Source organism: Hypanus sabinus, chromosome 21 (genome assembly GCF_030144855.1).
Source record: "Hypanus sabinus isolate sHypSab1 chromosome 21, sHypSab1.hap1, whole genome shotgun sequence".
Taxonomy (NCBI): Eukaryota; Metazoa; Chordata; class Chondrichthyes; order Myliobatiformes; family Dasyatidae; genus Hypanus; species Hypanus sabinus.
This window is the reverse complement of record NC_082726.1, coordinates 13954381-13969801: the sequence shown is the minus strand read 5'-3', so window position 1 is coordinate 13969801 and position 15421 is coordinate 13954381. Positions and strand designations below refer to the sequence as shown.

The following is a 15421-nucleotide window of genomic DNA, read 5'->3' as shown; positions in this document are numbered from 1 at the left end:
AGAAAATCTGCAGATGCTGGAAATCCAAGCAACACACACAAAATGCTGGCAATATGAGGTCATTCTTAGCCTGGGCCTTTAGGCTCAATGATGAGTTAACCTATAGCTGAGGAAGTGATGACCCCCTCCTGTTAGTCTGTTGGAGATAACATTGTTTATTCTGTTATTACCTCTCTTCTAATATTTGTATAAAGTATTTATCTATACAATTACTATAGTACTGTGGGCAACTCTTCCTGAATACCTAATATGGAAATATTTGAAATTTACTCTGACTCCCCAAGTCCGTCATCTCAACCAGGTTGTGTGTTCATTTCCCAACGACTACCCAAGTACAATTCCAACAGGTTGCTCTATTCGCCGGTGCAGGGCCCCAGGGCTTGTGCAGGGACTGTCCCGACCCCAGAGGTGGGTTGCTTTCTGTGTGGGGCTGGGTGACTCAAGTTCGATTTCGGCCCTGGCTGCTGTCCTGGTGGAGTTTGTATGTTCTCCCTGTGAGGGCTCTGGGTTTCTCCCTCACCCCAACAAGGAGCGTGGGCGGGTGGGTTAATTGGCCGCTCCGAATTAACCCTGGGGAGTAAGTGAGAGGAAGTTCATAGAAACCACTGATGGGAATATGGGGAGAATAAGTTGCAAGATTGGTCGTGAGTTAGCATTTTTTCGATGGTATGCGGCTACACGGAGGCTGGAAGAGAAATAGGGAAGAAACCGAGACTTCCCGTTGTCATGCAGAGACTCGGGCGGGGTTTGCTTGACCGCGGGTCGTGTTTCCTCTGCCTGACGGACAGCCACATCTCAAACTGTCCCGGACTGCAGATCAACAGAACACTTTATTTTAAATAAAACTGTCCTTCTAATATTCCTCGGGCCGACTCCAGAACCCGGTCTCATCTCGGAGAAGCGATTGCGGAAAATTCTGACAGCAGCCGGGCCCTCTCCTGGAGTTGCTCGCACTGCCTGGTCACCTTGTGGTAGGGGTGAATGGGTGGGGGAAGAGAGAAAGAGGAAGGGTGGAGTGAAAAATAGTGGAGAGGGCTGAGTGAGGGAGGGAAGGAAGGAAGAAGTGAGGATCCCAGCAGGGATGCAGGGAGAGGACGATATGTTCAGAGGGACCAGCTTAGGTTCCCTCCCCTCCGGGCCGGGACGGGGCGGAGCCGAGGGCGGGTACTCGCTCCAGTACTTGCACCGAAACTCTGCGAATCCCGGCAGCGAGCAGAGATGGCCACGGCAATGAGTCGGGGGGTTTTCCTTTTGCTCCTTCTCGGGATCAGCTCCCGGCGGGCAGGCGCAGGTGGGTCTGAGGAACGGGTCTTCGGCGGTGTGAAGACTTGATCCGTCTGGAGAAGTTGTCCGATGCTGGACGTGCTGGCTGGGGGTGGGGGGGGGGGGACGGGACGAGGGCAGAGGAGAAAGAGAGGGAGAAGGGGAGAGGGAAATAAGGAGGAAATAAGAGGAAGGAAGAATGGTGAAACTGAAAATGTGAGGGAGAGCGAGCTGGGGGTGGGTATAGATGGAGAGGGAGGAAAGGTGAGAGGAGGAGGGAAGGATATTGAGGGGAAAGGGAGGAGGAAGAGAGGAAGGGGAGTGGGAAGGGTGGTAGGAGAATGAGGGAAGGAAGGAGGAAAAGTGAAGGAAGGAGGGACGAAGCAGCCCATGTCCCAGCCCGGGGCTGTATCAGTCTCCATGGTCTGATCTGGCATTTATTTATTCTATTACAGATACCGAATGGAGCTACACCGGTAAGTGTTTTTAAACTTCTTTCATCGTTGAAAGTTGCCCTCCAGTCCGGACAGACAGCGTCGCCCAGCTGTCCAGCGGGTGTCGGGAAAATCCCGGAGCGGCGTCTGGCAGCGCTGGGTGGGATCTGGAGGCATTCGTACTCTTAACTCCTTCCCAACCCACCGGGACCCAGCCGAACAGTAAACACGGGCACTGGCAGGGCCGTCGGTTCATTAGTTCTTTCCTCGTTCCGTAACCGGTTGCCATTGCAGGGAGAACAGGTTTTGCCCTTTCGTCAGCCACAGCAACTCGTCTGCAGCCTTCTCCCCCCACAAAGCAACCTGATCTCCCGCATGTTTCCAGCTTTTCCCCAACTACATTTCGCATCGCTAAGGTTGTCAACTTACAAAGGCACCGGGAGCTGGGCATAGTTCCTCCCTTCTCCTGCGGGTGGGGGAATGGAACCAGCCCGCATTTCCCCCATCACCGCGCACGCTGGCCGGGAGAGCTCCAATTTAAACCGCGTTGACAAAGTTTGCTACGCGTGAAGGTAATTACAGACGGAGTTTCGGTGTGGGAGAATTGCCGGCTGGTTAGTAGAAGCATGAATTTTATAATCTGCAAATGTCATTGAGTGTGCAATTGACTGTGAGCCAGACAATTAACCCAAAAGTCATTCAATGATTAGCTATAATCCGTCACGCCTCGCTCCCGTTGTATATGCAAGACTGCTGTCTTCACTTGAATCTGACCCCGTGGATACCACTGTGGTAGTTGTGGGGTTAATTTATTATCGCACAGGAGACCTATCCGGTCAATTACATCAAATCAAATTAAATTTGTTATTCAAACCATACATGGACACAGCCACACACACTGGTGCGGTGCTGGTGTAAGCACAGTCGACGTTTGGGGCACCGAGACCCTTCGTCAGGACTGACTGAAAGAAGAGATAGTAAGAGATTTGAAAGTGGGAGGGGGAGCGGGAGATCCGAAATGATGAGGGAAGACAGGAGAGGGAGGGATGAAGCTAAGAGCTGGAAAGGCGAAAGTGATACAGAGCTGGAGATGGGACAGGATCATGGGACGGGAGGCCTCGGGAGAAAGAAAGGGGGAGGGGAGCACCAGAGGGAGATGGAGAGCAGGTAAAGAGTGGTTGTGAGAGGGGCAGAGAGAGAAAAAAAGGGGGGAAATAATAAATAAGGGATGGGGTAAGAAGGGGAGGAGGGGTATTAACGGAAGTTAGAGAAGTCAATGTTCATGCCATCAGGTTGGAGGCTACCCAGCCGGTATATGAGGTGTTGTTACTCCAACCTGAGTGTGGCTTCATCTTGACAGTAGAGGAGGTCATGGATAGACATATCAGAATGGGAATGGGACGTGGAACTAAAATGTGCGGCCACTGGGAGATCCTGCTTTCTCTGGCGGACCGAGTGTAGGTGTTCAGCGAAACGGTCTCCCAGTCTGCGTTGGGTCTCACCAATATATAAAAGGCCACACTGGGAGCACCGGATGCAGTATAACACACCAGCCGACTCACAGGTGAAGTGTCGCCTCATCTGGAAGGACTGGCTGGGGCCCTGAATGGTGGTGAGGGAGGAAGTGTAAGGGATACAGCCAAACGAGACATCATTCCTCCAGGGCAGATGTGCAAGAACATACGTCTTGATCGACGGAGGATGAGAGATGACGTTAAGGAGGTGTATAAGATGATGAGAGGCATTGATCATGTCGCTAGTCAGGCTTTTCTCCCCCCAGGGCTGAAATGGCTAGCACGGGAGGGGGGGGGGCGCATGGTTTTAAGGTACCGAGGGGATGTCAGAGCCAAGATTTTCACTCAGAGTGGTGGGTGCGTGGAATGCTCTGCCGGAGGCGGATGCAATGGGGCTTTTAAGAGGTTGTTAAATAGGTACGTGGAGTTTAGAAAATAGAGGGCTATGCATAGTGTAATTCTAGGCCGTTTCTAGAGTAGATTACATGGTCAGCACGTTATGGGTCGAAGGTCCTGTAATTTGTTGTAGTGTCTGTGTCTAACGTAGTCACGTAAGAAAACAAGTTTTTAGACATTAGAGCATCCCAACGTTTTATTCCCCTTCCTTAATTCCCGCTACCTTCCTGCTTCTCTCTCTTCTATCCACCTCTACTCCCGTCGTTTGATTATTTCACCATGCTCAGTAAATAATGGATCCGGGGCACCCGGAGAACCCCACTCAGCCCCAGGGCCAGCCCGCCGGTCAGAATCGAACTGGGGTTGCCGGAGCTGCGAGGCAGCAGCACCACCCGCTGCACGGGAAGCGGGGGGTGCCCAAATTTGGAATAGTGATAACCGTCAGGCGGGCTCAGCCCCTACACGTGGCTGCTCTCAGATGTGACTGGGATGAAGTCAATTTACCAGGGTTGGAGTCCTAGAGAAGTACAGCACAGAAGCAGGCCCTTTGGCCCATCTGGTCCATGCCAACACGACTTAAACTGCCTAATCCCATTGACCTGCACTGGGATGATAGCCCTCCGCACCCCTACTATCCTTGTACCTATCCAAACTTCTCTTAAACACTTAAGTGACTTGGTGTTAGTTAGTGGCAGTCAACCACGCTGGCCTTGGGGAACTAAGGACACATACCAAGGCACATCCTTTAGGCCAAAACTACTGGGAATATGCCTATGAAGGTTCTCAGCCATCCAGGCCATTGTATATCAGGTAGTGGTAAGAAAAGGCAAATTGACTTGCTGTGTTGTCTAGAAAACATTTTGTCATTCTTCCTCTTGGCAAGACAGATCCATTTCACTATTGATGTCTTAATACAGAGAAAGAACCAAATACAGAGTCTTACTGCACAACTGCCAGCCACCGTTCTACAGACAGCGGCTGGTTTCATTGAATGAGCTCAACACACCAGAGAGGTAAGGAAAGACAAAGGAACAAGTTTATCATCTTAGCAACTAGAACCAGCAACAACGGGAAGGTAGAGGAGTTGACCTGGAGGCAGAAGGAAGATGGTGGGGCAACAAACAATGACAAGGCCAAGTGGGTAACAAACCTGTCTGACAGAGAACCAGAGATTGAGGTCCTTGCTGAAGGGTTAAACTTTGCTGTCACTGCAACGGTGGACCTCATCACAGCCACTGTATCAGCGATCCGCAGTAACAACATATCAGAAGCAGAACAACTCGGGGTGAAAGTCTCTGCTGCCTTGGCCAAAGCACCTCCATCCAACCTCAGCTCACAGGAGAGGAGGGCACTGACACTGCTCTGAAAGGACCGCAGTATCACCACCTGACAACAAAGGTAGGCGTTCCGTTGTTCTCAACACAGATTACTGTGACAAAGTATACACATTTCTTAATGAAGTATTTAATGGGGATCCTACCAGCAGCTACAAGAAGATCATGGACTGTTTGCAACATTTAGAGAAAAACAAAGTCATCAATTAGGACCTATATCATCACCTCAATCTGGGAGAAGCCATCCCATCCTTGTATGGACTCCCCAAGAGCTACAAGCAAGGAGTCCCTCTCAGACCATTGTGAGCAGCATTAACTCAGCTTCCTACAACATTGGGAGATATCTTGCCACATTCTCACGCCTTTGCCTGGCAACACTCCACACCACATCCAAGATTCCAGCTTTGTCAAGAAAGTTCATCACCTGAAGCTGAATACAGACAAGACCATGCTGTCAAATGGCATTACATCTTTGTTCACATCAGTGCCCACTTCAGAAATGATCAAGACAGTAAAAAATACGTCTGTCAGGATAGTACCCTGGAGAGTAGGACCACACAACTCGAATTACGTATGTACCCTACTCAACCTTTGTCTCAACGCTACCTATTTCTAATACAAACAGGTCTTCTACAGGCAGAAACATGACTGTGCCGTGGGCTCACTGGTGTCTCCTATTGGAGCCAACTTGTACACGGACGAAGCAGAAAGGACAGTCTTGAACACCTTCCATGGAACATCATTCAGTCATTGGTTCAGGTATGTGGATGACAACTGGGTCAAGATCAAAACCCATGAGATGCAAGCCTTCACAGAATACATCAACTCGGTGGGTAACAACATCAAATTTACAGGAGGTGTCAAGAACAATAGACTGGCCTTTTTAGACTGTGCAGTTCTTACCAAAAGAATGAACATCTTGATCTTGAAGTTCCAGGAAACCAACCCCTGCTGATCAGTATCTACAGTTTGACTCTCATCGTACACTGGGTGTTATCAGAACACTACTGCACTGAGAATGTGCCCACCAACATCACAGCTAAAGATGAGGAGTGCAAGTATTTGAGAGAAACCTTGAAAGCTTGCAACTACCCTGAGTGGGCCTTCATCAAGATGGCAACAAAAACCTGCAGGGACATCAACCCAACTGACAGAGATGAGGAGCAAAGCAGACAGAAAAACACGGTCATCCCACCTGTGGTTGGAGTTTCAGAGAAACTCAGAAGGATTTTCAACAAACACAGAATCCCTGTATTTTTCAAACCTTCAAACACTCTCAGACAGAAACTCGTCCACCCCAACATCCAAACATAAAGAGAGCAGTATTGTATATGGTAACCAATGCAATGAGATCCGCGCAGATCTGTGTATCAGTGAGACAAAACAACCACTTCATAAATGGATGGTTCAACATACAAGGACTAACACCTCAGGTCAAGACTTGGCTGTATATCTACACCTAAAGGACAAGAGACACTCCTTTGATAACAATGTGCACATTTTGGACAGGGAGAATAGGTGGGTTTGAAAGAGGGGATAAAGAAGTCTCCTCCTCTCCCTCCCCAATGTAAGGTGCATTACCATCACCAAGTGGACTGGAGTCTGGTGCAGAGAGCTGGGAATCAAAACCCCCTATTAGTTCTTTATCAACTGAAAACTAAATTACCCCAGAAAGCGTTTCTGTCTGAGTGTGTTTGAAGGTTTGAAAACACAGGGATTTGGTGTTTGTTGAAAATGCTTCTGAGATTTTAAATAATGAAAGACAATACTGTGAATTAAAGTCACTTCCATAACTTAAAGGTTCTTAAATGTAAGCTGTTAATCCCCAAAGCTAGTAGTGCAGCCTGCATTTGCTTTCTTTCAGCCTTGTATACTTCACATTGTAAAACGTGTTCAACTGTTTTATAATGATGATAACACATATACACTCCAGAGAGATGTTTTCCAACAAGATACGAGGAATAATTAAGCATAGGATACCCAATTCTAAGTTGAGTCAATATAATTCCTTCACTTCTTGTCTTGTCCCCTTCTCCCATCAATCCAACAGTTTTATGTATGTCCATTATCCCACAGGTCTTCCTATAAATCCCTAATTCTTACCCCACCAACTACTTAGCTTCTGCTTTGCTAAGTGTAAGGTCTGTATCACAGATGAAATTTTAATGGCTTTTTTGGCCAAACAATCAACCCGCTCATTCCCCTCATCACCTCTATGTGCAGGAATCCATAAGGACATGTAGACTAATACTTTGAATATTAAATAGTTTGGAGAGTTTCCAGCATTAAATCAGACCTACTGCTAGAACAACCTGTTTTAAGACTTGTCAAAACCAAAAAAGAATCTGAACAAATTATAACTTTGCAAGGACAGATTTCCTCCACCCACTGTAAGCCCAGAATGATGGCAACCAATTCTGTAGTATACACAGATAAATAGTAAGACAGTTCATTATTGTTACCTGTAATTCAGGCACAAAGACAGCCACACCAACATTTCCTGTTAAATTATCTTTTGATCCATCTGTAAAAATGGTTAACATTTCACAATAATTCTCCTTAATATACTGGTGAACCAACAGACATATTGGAATCCTTGGAGTTCATTAAATCATGAAACCTAAAATCAACTAAAGCTATTGGAAAAAAAAACAATGGTAAGGGGACTGAAAAAGCTACAGTGGGACCAATTACATTATCCAGCCAATGCATACTCCTAGCGTGATGAGAACCCAAAACTAAAAACACTGTTCTTGTGATGTTCCCAACAGTCTTCCAAAACACTTAACAGGGTGATCATTCCTCCGCTCTCTCAAGTCAACAACTTCATTCACCGCAACTGTAATTGTCCCATTTCGACCAGTAAAGCTGAAACAGGAGATGGTCTTACTGCACCACAGCACAGTCTCAAGGCCTGAGCTTGTATCACATCCAAACATTTTAAATTTGAAGATGAAGCTGATCCATAAGCCACACAGCCATAATCAAGTACCAATCTAATTCAACAAATATATAAAGTCAACAGAGATTTTAATGCAGCACCCAAGAATATTTAATGTTCCTTTGCATTTATCAATTATCTTACTAACATGGTGCTTCCATGTCAGCTTATTATCCAGCCACAGGCCGAGAAGTCTTACCACCGACACTTCAAGAGTTTGACTGCACAATTTCAAATTGAGCGCAGGTCTATAGATCCTCTTTGTAAAACATAACTTGTGTTTAGCTACTGAAAACATAAAACCCAACCATTTGCCCACTGTTTGACCTTATTAATTGCTAATTGCATCCTACATACAGTTAAATTGAATTTTTTTCCTCAGATCCGAAAAGCTCCATCGTCCTGCAAAGAGTGACTTACCCATCCCTGTGAAAATATTTAATGAGAAAGTATCATTAATCATAATATTAAACAATAAAGGGTTACAAATACTGCCTTGTGGGGTCCCATTCTCGATATACCTTTCCAACCCCTACCTGCATAGACTGTCCAAATAAGAAAATAAAAAAAATAGCCTTCCTCCCACTCCTAATTTCCATAATTTAATCAAAGGATCCTCCCTCCATAACATATGCTTTTTCTATATTAAAAATATTACTGTACGACTTCTTCATTTGCCTCTGCTGTCTTAATACCATCTTCCAAACATGAAACTGAATCCAATGCCATTCTATTCTTCTGAAATCCGCTCTGACAAAACGCTATATCTCTTTTCCAAAATATAATTCAACTGCTCTATTACCATGTGTTCCGTAAGTTTACATAAACGGTACGTTATTGATATTGGTCTATAACTAGAAGGATCTGACGGGTTTCCCAGGTTTTAGAATAGGCTCTACTACTGCTATTTTCCATGAGCAGGGAAGATGGCCGAAACTCCAGATATGATTCAAAAATTTTAATATAATCTGAAGAAAGTTGTCAGCCATATGTTTAAACATGCAATAACACATCTCATCCTTTCCTGGAGCCATCTGACCTATACTATTAATAGCTTTCATAAATTCAGACAAACAAAACTCTACATCACTAATACTATCAGTGCTCTAGCTAGCTTCCAACACATTGGGGAGTTCGCTTGGAAACTCATCCCTACATTGTTTAGGCTCTTCACTTAAATTATCTTGATTATGAATTTGCAGCAAATGACCGAGCCAGTAACTCAACCTTCTGCTTCAGTAACAGTTGTATTACCTTCTTTAGTCAATACTGGAATGTTATTAGCCCTATGAATCCCCCTCTCTAGTTTTTAATCATTCCCCAAACATCTTCAAGTTTAATACCCCTTCCAATACTATCACAATATGACCTCCAGTAAACCTTTTTCGCAACCTTTACTACTTTCCTCACCATAGCCTGGGTCCTTTTATACCCAATAAGGTCACTCGGAGAGTGATGGTTCTTAACTTTCCTAAAGGCCCTATTTCTCTCCCTAATTGCCTCTGCACACTCCTCAGTCCACCATGGTACAGCCTTTCTTCTATTACAATGCCCTTTTTAATAGGAATCACTTCTAGTTTGATGAATAATGTGACATAACCCTTCATTGCAGATTCTACATCACCCTCAACATTCAGCCCTGATAGACATTCATCACATAAAACTTTAAACCTATCCCAATATGTTTTACGAAAATTCCACCTCCTAAAAATGGCCCCTGTACCCTATATAAATGCAAACCCAAGCTTATAAATATAGGAAAATGATCACTTCCCAACATTTCATCTCCCAGGACATCCCACTCGCTCACTCCAGCCAGAAGGTTTGAAACTAAAATTAATCTATAGCAGTTTCAGAACTATTATAAACATTAAATTTCATGCCCTTCCCATCAAGATGTGAAACACCTAAAAATTCTTCTACAATTAAACCATTACCATGATGCTGCAAACAAGCCCACAGTGAACTATGTGCGTTAAAATCCCCACACCAGACAACCCTTAGTGAGCTGGAGCTACCCATACTTTCCAGCAGATCAATCAAGAGCTTTCCACAATGCTAAAAAAGAATTACCATTTTAACACCCCTACCTGTTGAATCAAATACAAACCCCATTTCCAGAAAAGTTGGGATATTTTCCAAAATGTAATAAAAACAAAAATCTGTGATATGTTAATTCACGTGAACCTTTATTTAACTGACAAAAGTACAAAGAAAAGATTTTCAATAGTTTTACTGATCAACTTAATTGTATTTTGTAAATATACACAAATTTAGAATTTGATGGCTGCAACACACTCAACAAAAGTTGGGACAGAGACATGTTTACTATTGTGTTACATCACCTTTCTTTTTAATAACACTTTTTAATCATTTTGGAATTGAGAATACTAATTGTAGTAGATTTGCAACTGGAAGGTTTGTCCATTCTTGCTTGATATAAGACTTCAGCTGCTCAACAGTCTGTGGTCTCCGTTGTCTGATTCTCCTCTTCATGATGCGCTGTACATTTTCAATAGGAGATAGATCTGGACTGGCAGCAGGCCATTCAAGCACACGCACTCTGTGTCTACAAAGCCACGCTGCTGTAGCCCGTGCAGAATGTGGTCTGGCATTGTCCTGCTGAAATAAGCATGGACATCCCGGGAAGAGACGTCGCCTTGATGGCAACATATGTCTCTCTAAAATCCTGATATATGCCTCAGAGTCAATGGTACCTTCACATACATGCAACTCACTCATGCCGTGGGCACTGATGCACCCCCATACCATCACAGATGCTGGCTTTTGCACCTTTTGCTGATAACAATCAGGATGGTCGTTTTCATCTTTGGCACGGAGAACTGGATGCCCGTTTTTTCCGAAAACTAGCTGAAATGTGGACTCATCTGACCACAGCACACGGTTCCACAGTCTTTCAGTCCATCTGAGATGAGCTCGGGCCCAGAGAACTTGCTGGCGTTTCTGCATAGAGTTGATGTATGGCTTCCTCCTTACATAATACAGTTTCAAGTTGCATTTCTGGATGCAGCGATGGACTGTGTTAAGTGACAATGGTTTTCCGAAGTACTCCCGAGCCCAGGTGGCTATAGTTGTCACAGTAGCATGACGGTTTCTTAGGCAGTGCCACCTGAGGGCTCGAAGATCACGCGCATTCAACAGTGGTTTCCGACCTTGTCCTTTACGCACTGAGATGTCTCTGAATTCTCTGAATCTTTTCACAATATTATGTACTGTAGATGTTGAAAGACCTAAATTCTCTGCAATCTTGTGTTGGGAAATGTTCCTTTTGAACTGACTAACAATTCTCTCACGAATTTTGGCACAAAGGGGTGAGCCATGACCCATCCTTGCTTGCAAAGACTGAGCCTTTGATGGACGCTACTTTTATACCCAGTCATGATACCTCACCTGCTACCAATTAGCCTGCTTAGTGTGGAGTCTTCCAAACCAGTGTTACTTGAATATTCTGTGCACTTTTCAATCTTATTTTAACTCTGTCCCAACTTTTGTTGAGTGTGTTGCAACCATCAAATTCTAAATTTGTGTATATTTACAAAATGCAATTAAGTTGGTCAGTAAAACTATTGAAAATCTTTTCTTTGTACTTTTGTCAGTTAAATAAGGGTTCACGTGAATTAACATATCACAGATTTTTGTTTTTATTGCATTTTGGAAAATATCCCAACTTTTCTGGAAATGGGGTTTGTACTTCTACAAGCACTTCACACACTTCATTTACATCTACAACTCCTTTTCCTTATAAAACTTGTAACACCATCCCTCTACCAACTAATCTATCATGCCTAATTACAACATAATCCTGCAAGGAAAAACTTAAATGTGGTAACAAGCAGGTTTCCTGAATACATATAATATCAGGTGGATTTGATAAATCAGAAACTTCTTAAAGTTCTTAGAAATCAGGCTTCTCGCATTCCACTGCAATATTCTTATGCCTATTATGTACCTTCACAAGGAGACTGAAATATAGAAACTTAACCCATTAGAGCTTCATTTATAGCTTCCTACGTAACACCTGTTGTACCCAGATACTTTTCAGCAGCTTTCACAATATTTTTAATTCCTTGGTATGACTAGATGTCTGAACATCTGAGCAATTCGCCACATCCGCTATGTACGTCTCAAACTGCATCTTATCAACTAGTGAAGTATCTTTAGTAAGAAAAGTATGATGCTGACATATAGCCCCTGACTTCACAGTCTGTTCTCTGACTGGTAATACTTTATCAATCTTTGTTTTAACTTTTTGCACAACCTCTGTGTAAGACACACCTAATTGTACTTTAACCCTTTGAACTTCAGCTGCCTTCTTAAGCATTCACATCCTCTAGAAGCTGCACCATGCTCTCCTCCGCAATTACAACAATGAAACTTTACACCTTCACAATCTTCATATTGTTCCCCACCACACTTACCACATCTTAGTTTCCCATGACATACTGCCACAACATACCTAAACCTACAGCGGGGGTGGGTAACTAACATAACCCAAACCAACTTTTATCAGGGAGCTTCACTTCATCAAAACAGATCAATAGATATACTACCCGTTTCTGACTACATTCAGCCCAAACAGCAGAATCACACTGGCACGCTGGCATTCAGCACAAACAGCAGACTCACACTGGCACGCTGGCATTCAGCACAAACAGCAGGCTCGTCTCAGAGCTGGTGTGGCCTCACCCCCAGAGTCGGAGACAGATAGCAACCCCTGCACCCCCCCCCCCCCCAAGGGTCACTCCAATGACAGTTTGCATGGCTGTGATCCTGACAAATGTGCAAATAACTTTGGATCTATTTTCAAAAAGTAAATATTTTTTTAAAAAGGAGTATATTTAAGCACAATGAAATATTTCAATTAAATCTGGTCTGGAGGTTGGGACATCTAGCTAGCTGGATTTGGAGAAGGTTCAGAGGTGGAGGTTGAAGGCTGTTTCTCAGAATGGGGGCTGGTGACAAGTAATATGCCACGGGACTGGTAATCTGATGGGGCCCTCAGTGTTTTTATTGATGGAAATGCAGGCACAAGGCTTGATCAGCAAGTCTGCAAATTATACAAAATTAGAAAGTTTGGTTGGTAGTAGATTCAGGGGGATCTCGATTAGTTAAGGAAATGGATTTCAGTACAGATAAGTGTGAGATGATGCATTTTGTAAAGTCCAATCAGCATATAAATTGTAATGTAAAGGTAGGGTATTGAGGAATATAAATGGAACAGAGGAACCAGCAGTATAAGTGCACAAAATACTCTGCAGATGCTGGGGTCAAAGCAACACGCTGGAGGAACTCAGCAGGTCGGGCAGCATCGTGGAAGTGAACAGTCAACGTCTCGGGTCGAAATATTGACCGTTGGCTTTCACGGATGCTGCCCGACCTGCAGAGTTCCTCCGGCGTGTTGAGCGTGTAAGTGCACGGTTCACTGAAGTGGCGTCACAGTTAAGAAGGGGAGCCTGAAAGGCATTTATCACACTGACCATCAGTCAGAGCACAGAGTATAGGAGATGGGATATTATGCCGCAGTTGTATGTTGTTGGTGAGGTCGCACTTTGATTACTGTGAACAGGGTTTGTCACCCTGCTACAGGAAAGAAGGCAAAGAAGATTCATGGAGATGTTGCCAGGCCGAGAGGGATGGAGTTGTAGGGAGAGGTTGCTCAGACCAGGCCTTCATTCCTTGGAATGAGCGGCAACCTTACAAGAATGTTCAAAATGATGAGGCTTAGATAAGGTGAATCATTAATCTTTCCCCAGGGTAGGGGAGCCCAAAGCTAGTTGGCATAGATCTAGGGTGAGAAAGGAATGATTTAAAAGTGATCCGAGGGGCAACTGTTTCATGCCGAGGTTTTGGAATGATCTGCCAGAGGAAGTGGCTGAGGCAGGTACGATAGTGTCTTTAAGAAGCACCTGGACACATGGTGGGAGGAGGGATTAGTATGGGAACATGGTCACTCATCGGAAGGAGGTCTAGTCCCCACACAGCACCCGACATTGGAGCTAAGCCCAGGTCTCTGGAGTTGTGAGACCAATGCTCTACCACTCACTCACCGGGACTGCTCAGGTCATACTACCCCCCCCCCCCCCATCCGAGGCATTCCACTGTAAACCAACCCCTGGACCCAGGTTTCTGTAGCTGTGAGCCAGAGACTTTACCAGCTGTGCCAGTGTGTCACCCACAGTGTTGTGGGCTGAAATCCTTGCCTAGGGCTGGGGACTACCCACTAGTTGGTGCTGTGGCTGGACCAGCAAGCTTTGATTGCTATTTGCAGAGGACCAATTCCTTTGTGCGGGGCTGGGCAATGCACACTGCTGTTGTGATCCGGAAGCAAAGTCCCTTTTCTTTCATGACGGTACTCTGCAGGCGACGAAATGAAAGTTGTGGAGAGCAATTTCAGAGTCAGTTTGAGTGAGGAGTGGAGTGGAGAGTGATGAAACCCCACAGGACTCGGACAAAAATTCAGGGGCTACAGTGGCATTTCTGTATATAGTCCAGATAGGATGGGCTGAACAGTCTCCTGTACAGGTTCTGCTTGTGTTACAAATGGCCAATTCATGTATGATTGAATTCCCATAAACATGATTAAATTCAAAGGATTACCATTCTTAAACAAGAAACCTGTTTACAGGTAACCTCCCTGGAGTAATAAGACACCACTGTCTATTAAGAATGCAGGCTGCTTTCTTCACTGTGGGAGGCCATTTAACAGAGTTGCCTTGGAAGTCGAGAAGCAATCACTTCTATCGCTACTTGAGATGAGAAAAATGTGACATCCACTCATTATCAGCCATTGAGTGCACAACATCCCAATTCTCTACCACTATAACTAGGCTGGGAATGGCTATCAACAACTTCACCAACGTTATGAATTGCAATACCCTTATCATATCGAGTGATTCTTGTGCATTTTCTGAATAATGGACCAAATGGATTTATTTAGTGGTTGCTTGGAGAAACGGAACCTGTTTGTGATCTTGCACAGCTAGTAGCGTAAATGATAAATAACACAACAATAATAAAGGTACTGAGAACTCAGCTGGCATCAGTTAGGGAGGAATCATTTCGGGTTAATGACCTGAGTTGTGAACTCTGTTTTCTCTACAGATACCACCTGATCTGCTGACCATTTCTTCCATTTTCACTTTTTCTTTACATATTTTTAGCAAGTTCTGTACAGATTTTTGGTCTGTCTGCACAGTATTGGTCTACACATTTGAAGATGGTTGTAAGGGCATTAGAAACCATCCAGAGAACATTTACTGGATTGATGCTTGGAGTGGGCAATGGCCTCTAAAGAGAGGTGACTAGATTGAAACTTAAGATCTTAAGGGGTGGAGGAGAGATTTCCTCCTGTGGGAGAACCTAGAACCAGGGTCACTATTTAAATAAAAAGCAGGTTGGGGCCTCCCGTTTAAGGCTGAGATGGGGTGAAATCTTCACTGAGCATTGTGAAACTTTGCAAAGCAGAAGTCCTGATGGAGAACCTGGTAAGGCTCTGAAAACTTGTGCCAACCAACAGGC

At 44.6% G+C, this 15421-nt stretch overlaps 1 protein-coding gene across 2 annotated transcripts in view; it reads left to right on the top strand.

Annotated features, from left to right (window-relative positions):
* The first annotated feature begins 1154 nt into the window (after positions 1 to 1154).
* Positions 1155 to 15421, top strand: part of ca12 (carbonic anhydrase XII) — a 52368-nt gene continuing 38101 nt past the window's right edge. Inside the window, exons 1-2 of one of the 2 annotated variants that reach the window (XM_059945997.1) lie at positions 1155 to 1291; positions 1719 to 1739. In XM_059945997.1, coding sequence (XP_059801980.1) covers positions 1219 to 1291; positions 1719 to 1739 — 94 coding nt within the window. In that variant the 5' untranslated portion in view covers positions 1155 to 1218. Of the gene's footprint in view, positions 1292 to 1718; positions 1740 to 1850; positions 2270 to 15421 lie in introns of those variants that run through there. The other variant, XM_059945998.1, reaches the window with a different exon arrangement.